Below are 10,137 nucleotides of genomic sequence, written 5' to 3' on the forward strand. Positions count from 1 at the left end.
CTACAGGCTTTTGGAAATTAATTTTACTTTCTTCATTTTAGCACAGAAAAACAATATTGGAAAAAAAACATCTGGGAAACAAACCGTTGTTATACTGTATAACAGATCCTCAAAATGATTCTCAAATTCAGAATTATGTCAGTACATTGAAAATCCCCATGGGAATAGAAAATAGAACTTGTCTGACAAATATATTTTCTGATATAAAAAAAGTAAAGATAGTTTTCTCTCAAATCCAAGATTGCAGCACTGTACACCTCGGCAATGAGTCACAGGGATCTCTCAGAGTTGGGAGTTAGAATCGGCAATCCCATCCCATCCTCTCACTTCCTCCTCGTCATCATTTGACTGGGTGTACAAGTAAGCAGTGTTGTCTTCATAGATGATAGCCACAGTTTCACCAACATCTGTTACTGCTGCACTGGTCTGTAAGTAGGCCTGGAAAAAGAAGCAGAATAGACAAAGAACATGACTATATAATACGCATGTCTCAATAAGTAATACTCCGATTACCTAGTCAAACATTCTTTTTGATTCCATACCATCTCAAGAAGCTGTAGTCGTTCCTCGTTCAGGATGTTATTTTGTCTCAGTTGACTGACTGTCGCCTCCAACCCCAGAAGTTTGTCCAAATGTCGGCGATGTCTCTGTTGTAGAATTTTCACTTTTTTCTGGAGTTCGATAACTATTGCTTCAAGTTGTTCTTTGCTCAGGCTATTCTTGTGATAGCTACAACACAAGAAACATGGCAAACACACACCTAAGTAAGAAGTGTTACACGGGGCAAGCATGACTAATATCAAATAAATCTGTATTCATACAACAATATTCAACAACCATACCGGTGTTCCTCCAGCTGGCTTCCCTGCTGCTCAGTGTCATCATCATCCAGAGCGTCCCTCTCTCCTTCTTCCCCGACAGTCTCAATTCTTTCCAGGGTGAGGATCAGGGAGGTGGGGGAAGGTGGTGTGTGTTTGGACACTATGGGGAGCGTGGACACTATGGGTCTGGAGCTGAGAGCGGACGACAGCACCGTGTCCGGGGAGATGCGAAACTCTGTGGACGATCCGGCGCACAGAACGTTGGGTATGGTTTCGAAGTACGCAATCACCTGAGCAACGTGGTCGTCGAGGGGCACAGGTGGCCCTTTCGTCTCCGGGACAACGTTTTCAACGACCAAAGAAGCCTGAGCCTCCGCTGAGGAGCCTGTGTACTCAGACACGAACAAGTCTTTATCTGCAGTGTGAATGGCTGTATGGATCCCACTCACCCCCTCCTCTTCCCCATCAGCATATGGCCCTTCTGATACTATCACAACTTCAGCATGCTCCCCACCAAGATCCTCCACAGTCTGGAACAAGGCTAGAGGGTAATCAGCTTCCGTCCCTCCTGACAGAGGGAGAAGGACATCTACAGAGGGCCTTGATTCTACCAACACTGGCTCTCCAAACTGTGAGGGGTCAACAGTTATCTCGTAGAGTTGCACTGTAGCATCACTGTCCAGGTCCAGGGTCTCCCTTAATGTAGCCCCGTCATCAGAGGAGGTCATGTTTAGTGTGCTGCTATAGCGACGCCTTTTGTATTTCTCAAAATGATCCATGCCTTTCCTTTTCTATCAAACCCAAATTGAGAAATAACAGTTGTAAACTCATATCAATGGAACCAGACACTCAATTGTAAACAATATCTGTAATATTTATATATATATAATAAAATATGTGAAAGAATGGGGAAAAAATACAATAATCTACAATCACATATTGCCTATGCTTCATACCTCAGGTTTCTGGAAGACTGTGGGCACCGCGTCATTTTCAAGATAGCGAATTCCCCAACGCAACTTGAAGCAAGAAGACGTGAAATGATCGTGGCAAATGTACTGGTGACGGGACGGGATCCAGTCTTCACGGCCCATATTTTTCAACCACTGCTCCAACCGCTCTGGGTCATGTAGTGGAAACCTGTTGGAGCATGCAGAGCAGGGCACAGTCACACACCGGTTTATCTCATTTGATTGAGGCACAGAAACGACTAAACAACCGAAACACAACTTAATGTAGTAAACACGCAATCACTAGCTAAGTGACTCATCATTATGGCAGTTGACAAACTCTCAGACAACACAATCGAAAGACTGGCTGTCAAAAACATATAGAATACCCTTAGATCACATATCCATGCACGCTTACTTGTAAAAACTCTTCCTATCCGAATTCGTATTTCCCGAGTCATTTTTACAATTAGGTGCGGTACAATACTTGGGCATCTTGGTAAGGCGAACTTGAAGGCCGACGACTGATATTGCAAGGTGAGTCGTAAGATCAACCTGTGGCGGTGCGTCAGCTGTTGGCTGTGTAGGATGACGCTAAAAACATGCGACTTGCGTAACGCATGCGGCACGCTCCATTTCTGAAAAATCTAGAGGGTGATTCTTCTCGTGTAACGCCACTTCGTAGCAGTATGTCGATGGCATACATGCAAAAGTAAAATAAAGTGTATGACAAGCACAGTAATTACTCTATTTTATTTCTCCTGTTAATCAAGTAGCTGTAACCTATTTTAATTCATGGCTCATTTTGTATGTTTGTTTATGCCGAGCTAGGGCTGTTACCATGGATGTAAAAAAATGCTGCCATCTTGTGGTCAAGACAAACCTCTGGGAAAAAGAGCAAAAAGACTGATAAGAGCCAGAGTGAATATCTCTCGTGACTTTCATCAGATTAGATCATAGAACAAATGCATATGAACAAAATATATTCTTTGAAAGAACATGAGTGGATTTTTTTTTATTCAATAACTTTCTCCAAACATGTACACAGATTTTTTTTAAATGATACAGTATTTATATACATACACATCAGTGTATTTCATCTAAAAAGTTGAGGGCCATAGGACACTGCAGCTGTGCGTATAAGAGGAGAGGATCTGTTTGGTGGACATCTGTGCGCAAGTCCACACATGGGCTAAGTCACCAGGAAACAAACATACACTAGAGACTGGCTTTACCAGTGACTGCCTTGTAGCAAAGCAGGCTGTGAGAGGGTTGTACAGACTCAGCCAGGTGAGTGGCATGGTGACAAATGAGACATATGAGAGTGGCAGTATCTTACCCGATAGGGGAAGACCTACTGAAGTGCAAAATTAAGTGATCTGTGTGTTTTTGAATGTGGTATGTGAAGAAGAAACTATTTTGTTCCGTCTAGGACGTTGTCATGGCGACGCGAAGGCAGAGCAGGGAATGTCTACCAGTCAACAGCACCTTCCTGGGAGAGCGTGGACACCATCAATGTTAGTCTTAGACATTTCTCCTTCCTAAATGGAACATACAGGTTCATATCACTTTTGGAATACAGTAAAAAAAAAAAAAAGAAAAAAAAAAGATTTTTGTATCATTACTTGAAAAATACTGATGTGCAGGAACATGCTTGTCTCACCCCAATCAGAACTGCTCTTAGTTGTGTACAAAGGCCAACAGTACAATTTCACAGGTTGTTATCATGTAAAATCAAACATTTCTGATATATTCCATAACAGATCTTTGGTACATACCAGCTCCTTGATCGCATCAGTTAGCTGCGTATCTATACAGTCAAATTCTTAAAACCAAGCAACTCCAAATGGATGCATAAACTTTCAAGGTCATTTTCTATACCCAGGAATGGTACCCATGTGTGGCAACAGAAATTAGGATTTTTTTTTCTTCCAGTTTTTTTCCAATACATGAATGGCATGCCCAATTCTTGAGTTTGCTGGTCTAAGTAATCTCTTCCTGCCTGAACTACACCACATGTACTCTGAATACAACAAGGGAAAGTATTGAGGAGAAGGACCCCTTAGGCAGAACATGAACAGGGACATGTCTAAGCGCTGGAGGGAGTGATGTGGCTGAGATGGTTCAGGTCAGAGGGGAGGTCGTCGGTGCCTCTAGCAGAAGAGCATGTCCTCTACATCATCCCCATCTGCATCAAGGTGTTGGCGTACGCCATGGGCTTGACATTCGGATGAGGCTGCAGATTGCGAAACAGATCAACAAGGAATAATTAAAAGCTACTATTCTCACTTTCATTATCGTTTCATTTCGCATTATTGAAAAGGAAAAGAAACAACATCAGAAATGACATGAGATGTACTCACCACAGCAGTGAACTGGTGAAATTCTGGCTTTAGGTCAGATCCCCTGAGATGGATGTAGGCTCCTTTGTTTCCCATCTGATCACTGAAGGAGTACATTACATTTACATTTAGTCATTTAGCAGACGCTCTTATCCAGAGCGACTTACAGTAAGTACAGGGACATTCTCCCCCGAGGCAAGTAGGGTTAAGTGCCTTGCCCAAGGACACAACATCATTTGGCACGGCTGGGAATCGAACTGGCAACCTTCAGATTACTAGCCAGACTCCCTCACCACTCAGCCATCTGATTCCCTTAGAGTAGAACAAGACAACACTGTTACAGTACACCTCAAGTCTGTGTGTGTGTGTGTGTGGTGGGGGGGGGGGGTTCCAGACAGGGTTCAAGGGAGATCCAAAGCAAGCAGGCGACCTGGTATCCCAGATGAACCAGAAAATCATGACAATCGGTTATTCAGACCGACAGGTGAATTTGCAGACAGGCCAGTGAAGCCAGGTGCTCTGAGGACATCCATATTCCTCTGGCCGCCATCAGTACACAGAACAGCAGCCTGGGGGACCTACCAGTAGTTGGGAGCCGAGAACACGGTGATGCACTTCCCTGAGTGAGTGATCTCGTAGCCTTCGCCCTTCACTTCATGGCTGCGCACTATGTACTCCAGCTTGTTCTGGTCCAGGAAACGCTCTGTTACGTCTGGCCCAAACTGACAGCTCACTCCTCGCTTACTGACCGACCGTCCATTCTAAGAGTGGAAGAGAGACAAAGGACACTTAGGAAAAACAAATCGACACAAAAAGGGTCCTTACATGCCGAGTTGCTATCAGACTGTGCATCAAAATATACAAACAGGTACTGACCTGAGGTTGTGGGTCTGACCACAGGAGATCACACATGGGACCTAAAAAGGTAACGGACAAACAAGAGAGGACTCATAAGACAACCCTCACACACGCATGCACGCACACACACACACAAGCACACACACACCAGAGTCTGGTGGCTGTCTGTTCCTCTCAATCTTCCTGAGGTCTTCCAACGTCACTCCATCCTCACTGAAAAGTCCCCCGTGCATCACCTGAGACGAAACACAGTATTCATTACATCAACACTTTCTTCGACCTTAAAAGGGGCGTGTTCATATAAGGCCATTTTATTTGGTGTACGAGGCAGTACTGACCAGAACTTTGCTGTTGATGCACTGTGCAAGAGGCAGCCACTGGAAGACCTCGCTGAACAGCTGGAACATCTGGGCTGTGTACTTGGCCTTGACCTCGCCCTCGAATCCATACATCTGGTTCATGTTGTCCGTCTCATGGTTACCTGATGGGACAGTTTTTCCCATCAACACGACAGCAACAGAATGCAGGTACTTTGCATTGTAGCCACACACCGCAGCTTACTCACACGACAGGAGAACACTTACCCCTAAGCAGGTAGAAAGAGTCAGGCAACAGCAGCTTGAAGCCAAACAGAGTGAGAATGACCTCAACAGAAAACGAGCCGCGGTCCACAAAGTCTCCGTTGAACAGCTGAGTTCCACAGTTAAGGCTCATTGTCCTTTGGCATTCCTTGATGAATCTAACGATAAATCCAGGAATATCAATGCACTAAGCAACGGAGCCATGCATCTAGTGAGCCCTGCACGAGCATTCGCAACAGAGACTGCACTATTATGCAAAAACTCTACCTGCGTTTTAAAACGAGCCCCTTTAATGCAAACATTCACAAACTCGAATGAAGTCAACACCAAATCAACTAACTGACCTCTTTATCACCAGTACATCACGGGCACTGCGCTCGTTTAATTCAATACTGAAGGGCAGTTTAAAATATTCTATGGAAACTGGCCTGAGTTCGAATCCAGCCTTAGCCATTTGCGCCATGTGTTCCCCCCCCCCCCATGTGTTCCCCCCCCCCCCCCCATGATCCCCCCCCATGTGTCCCCCCCCCCCCCCCATGTGTTCCCCCCCTCTCTTCCCTGCCACACTTCACTTACCAACTGTCCAATAAAGCATGGAAAACTGCCTACAAATATCTTTAAAGAAACTGATACATGAAGTCAAAAGCGATGACTAAATGACTCAAAGGAAAGGATACATAAGGATTGGTCTGTGAGGGCAAGCCATTCAACTCAAAGATGTTGAGGAGGTCGTAGTACTGTCCATGTGTGTCACCACAAATGGATATCTTTTCAGTCTGTTTGGGGAACAAGATTCATCATTGTGCTGCGCAGAGACATATATAAATGTTTCCACAGAAAACTCAACAAATATTAGCCACTAAGTGAGAACATGTTTACCTCTTTAAGTGTTATTTCTACAAGACTTGGGAGTTTGGATAGAAGCTCTTTTACTTGGATCAAAATCTGCAAAAAACAAACAAAAACATTGATTTACAGTACTTGTACCATACTAAGTATTGGTTAACACTTAAGATAATCTCAAGAAATATCTTTCCCACCAAAAGGCTCTACCTGATAAGCACACTTTCTATGCAGTTTCTTCTGTTCCTTGAACCATTCCATCATCTCCTTCATGAACTTCAAAGTAACCTTTCCCTCTTCCAATTTGGGACCTGTGTAATCGTCCTCGATCACTGCATTGTGGGAAGACAATTATCAAAAAGGACAAAGGTTCACTCAATATATATACGGTTATCTTCTCTGTAAATGCAAAGAATATAAAATGTAGTAATACATTAACTCAAATGTTACACTCACTCATGTTTTCAATGTCTAGAGAGTCTACGACCGATCTTTTGATCTCATCACTGGCGATGGCTCTCTCGAAGGCCTTCTGCTTCACAATCTTGTTGCACTCCTGGTACTTCATCTTCGCATCCTTGTCATTGGGCCTCACCTTGACCACCTACAAGCAGGACACGAGGAAACATTTACATTTTACATTTAGCAGACGCTCTTATCCAGAGCGACTTACAGTAAGCACAGGCACTGCCTCCCTGAGGCAAGTAGGGTGAAGTGCCTTGCCCAAGGACACAACGTCATTTTGCACGTCCGGGAATCGAACCAGCAACCTTCTGATTAATAGCCCGACTCCCTAACCGCTCAGCCATCTGAACCCCTGTACACATCTGTGGACATATGTCACAGCTAGCGACAGTCATACATGTGCACACTGACATGGAAATACATTGGAGGCATGTCAGAACGGAAAAGAAGAGGAAAAATCTCTCACAACAGTATTCGAAATCTTCCCTTAAAAACTCGAGTCAGCTTCCTGTCAATTCATCTGTACAGTGAGTACTGTCTATGGAGTTCATGAAGAGCCTTAACAGCTACCACCTTTACTGACAGTGAGGCTATGCAGCACTGATCCTTGTTGCTACAGCTTTGCTGTTTATGTTTCATCTGCCGTCAAAATAGCTTGGAAGACAATAGGCAGTAAATCAACAGCTTTCACACTGGATTTAATTGGCATCTTCAGTGGAATCCCTGCTCTGTTCTCTTTACATAAACTGAACTCATGGAACCGATGCACTGAAGATAAAACGGGGTGTCAAATTTACAGCTCAAATATTTCTGCAGGATGTTAAATTGTACATTCGTTTTTAAGTTGAACTCCCCAAAGTCAATACAGGGAGATCAGTTTATACAGCTCATACCGAGGTCTGTCTGAAATTGTCTATGATTTAACATACCTATTCCTGCACATGCCTAAAGATAATTACTTACAGTCTCATAGTCTTTGAGTGCAGCCTTGAACTTGCCCAGAGCCATGTTGGAGGTGGCCCGGCGGTAGTACCCCTTGATGTAGTTCTTGTCTATCTCCAGGGCGCGTGTAGCGTCAGCCAGGGCATAGCCATAGCACTCAGTGCGTAGGTATGCCAGGCTTCGGTTACTGAAGTAAATGGCATTGCCTGGATTAAGCTCCAGGGCCTCTGAGTAATATTTGATGGCGTTGTCATAATCTTTCTCTGAAAGAAAAACAAACATCCATTTCGGTCACAAACCGATTCAGAACAGAAACGTAGAAACAGAGAAATGTTGTCCTTCCCGTTGTGTGTTTATCCCTTAGCACACATAGAACCCGCGCCGGCGACAACAACACACATGCTTCCATAGAAACTCAACCTCAGTGCACAAAAATCAAAACGATACGCTTGCAACGACCTACACCTTTTGCAATTTATTTTCTTCGGTGACTGTCCTATTACACCTATTGCAATATCTCAAAGCCTCACGAAATACTCAAATACAGAGTTAATAAACAAGGAGTGCAAAGTATCTGTCCAATTTATTGGATCGAGCGTCGTGCTGCTTTCTTTACAGCTTAGTCAGCAGTAACAGACGTTAAGCTAGCTAATGGAAGTAGGATACAGTGTGGTCTAATGTTAAATTGCCACGCGCTGCAAGCTGTCTAGCTAGCTATAGTAGCCCAACACCTTTAGTTCTACAAGCTAGCTACAGTCGCTATAGCACTAGCTTTCAAAACGATACATATGTAGCTAGTCACGGGCCTCAGACACGTTAAATCCCGTAAAACGCCCATTAGTGATTTGACATGGCTATTCCATTTGTTATAAACGAACTACTGTACTGTAGTTTTGAACTCACTGGGTGAAAAAGCTTGTCAAATAGGTAGAAAGTCCAGATAACTTAAATGAATGACTTGACAAAGCTAGGTAGCTAGCTAGTTTTAGCTAACATGCCTGACAGCACGCACATTGGCGAATACCAGCGAGTTGTAGAGATTAGCTAACAAGCTAGCTAGCGTCAACTCGCGATGCAGCACGCGCGTAGAAAATTAAAGCTAGCTAGTAGCTAATTACTTCACATGCCGTTTGTCGTTTGTCGTCAGCTAACAACAACGGTGTACTGCCTTTCAATCTAGCTCGCTAATGTTTTTATGATGAGTATCTAGTTGGTAAATTCAGTGATTCAATTACCACAACTAATGTTATCCTAATGTCCAGATGAATGGTGATGGCTCGCTAGCAACCGGCTCATGAAATATTTACCTCTGACATCCCATTGAAGGGCACTGTATTCATTTAATAGCAGGTTGCGTCCCAGTTAACTGCCTGCATTAAGATATACACACAACACAAACAAAATAAAAATGTACCTTTAAAGTAAGTATTCGCCTTCTCCTTGAGTTTCTCTGCATTATTATCTCCCTCCGCCATCTTCTCTCTGCCACTTTCCGTGTCGTGCGCCATAAGACTGTACAGTCGCAAAGCTTCCAGAAAGTCGCAAATTGAATCTCTCTCAAACGAGCGATTTGCTGTAGCGCTGATCAGTCCAGATCATTGGTTAACGCCGCATTCCCTAGTTCATCCCATTTTACTGGATTTTTCGTAAATGTTCAGTAACTAGCTATATATGTTTGTCTCGGAATTCACGACACCACATTATTTTATTAATTAAAACAATCTGTAATTACATCATGTCATATTTTGCACACCAGTCTGATTTTAAAAACAATGAAGAGTTCTTATCAACCCACAGGGGGCGCCACAGCTCTACAGCTAGAATAAGTTTATTGGTTTTACAAGCTTGACACACATACAAGAGTGCAGGGACTAGCAACACTAGGAAACACACACACTAAATAAACTCTTGCTCTTTATTTATCACATCCTGCTGTCCTTCCTCCAGGGAAGCAGTTGTCAGCAACATCAATGGCGACCGGGGGCCAAGTCCAAGTGCTCACCCATGTCGGAGAGTAATGCCATCAGCCCTTTATGGAATTGTCTCGCCTGAAGTGTTTTGGTTAAAGTGAATGTCTCATAATTATGGGAATGCATAACCAACATTTTACTACTCTTAAATCAGTTTGATCAGCCCCTAAACCTCTGAACCAAGATGTCCAGTCAGTAACCCTAAGCCCTTGTGATCAGTAATATGAAATATTATGAAATATAGGGAAGTCAGAAGGATGAGCGGTTAGGGAGTCGGGCTATAAATCCGAAGGTTGTTGGTTCGATTCCTGGCCGTGCGAAATTACGTTGTGTCCTTGGGCAAGGCACTTCACCCTACTTGCCTC

The 10,137-nt window shown here is 43.7% G+C and overlaps 2 protein-coding genes across 2 annotated transcripts; both read right to left on the reverse strand.

Annotated features, from left to right (window-relative positions):
* Nucleotides 1-13: 13 nt before the first annotated feature.
* LOC134029510 (THAP domain-containing protein 5-like) lies at nt 14-2,355 on the reverse strand. Its single transcript, XM_062473638.1, has 5 exons — nt 2,190-2,355; nt 1,778-1,961; nt 843-1,612; nt 543-729; nt 14-438 (listed from the first exon to the last, which is right to left on the reverse strand). The coding sequence occupies exons 1-5, from the start codon at nt 2,264-2,266 to the stop codon at nt 283-285; spliced, it is 1,374 nt and encodes a 457-aa protein (XP_062329622.1). The 5' UTR covers nt 2,267-2,355; the 3' UTR covers nt 14-282.
* Nucleotides 2,356-3,290: 935 nt separating this feature from the next.
* On the reverse strand, nt 3,291-9,363 carry ppp5c (protein phosphatase 5, catalytic subunit). The gene is made up of 13 exons (XM_062473144.1): nt 9,217-9,363; nt 7,824-8,065; nt 6,852-6,999; nt 6,606-6,727; nt 6,432-6,497; nt 6,230-6,328; nt 5,556-5,661; nt 5,310-5,452; nt 5,120-5,207; nt 4,990-5,030; nt 4,696-4,874; nt 4,135-4,216; nt 3,291-4,007 (listed from the first exon to the last, which is right to left on the reverse strand). Exons 1-13 carry the CDS (start codon nt 9,308-9,310, stop codon nt 3,945-3,947), a joined length of 1,473 nt encoding a protein of 490 aa, XP_062329128.1. The 5' UTR covers nt 9,311-9,363; the 3' UTR covers nt 3,291-3,944.
* Between the last annotated feature and the right edge of the window lie 774 nt (nt 9,364-10,137).

This window comes from Osmerus eperlanus, chromosome 11, assembly GCF_963692335.1.
Source record: "Osmerus eperlanus chromosome 11, fOsmEpe2.1, whole genome shotgun sequence".
NCBI lineage: Eukaryota > Metazoa > Chordata > Actinopteri > Osmeriformes > Osmeridae > Osmerus > Osmerus eperlanus.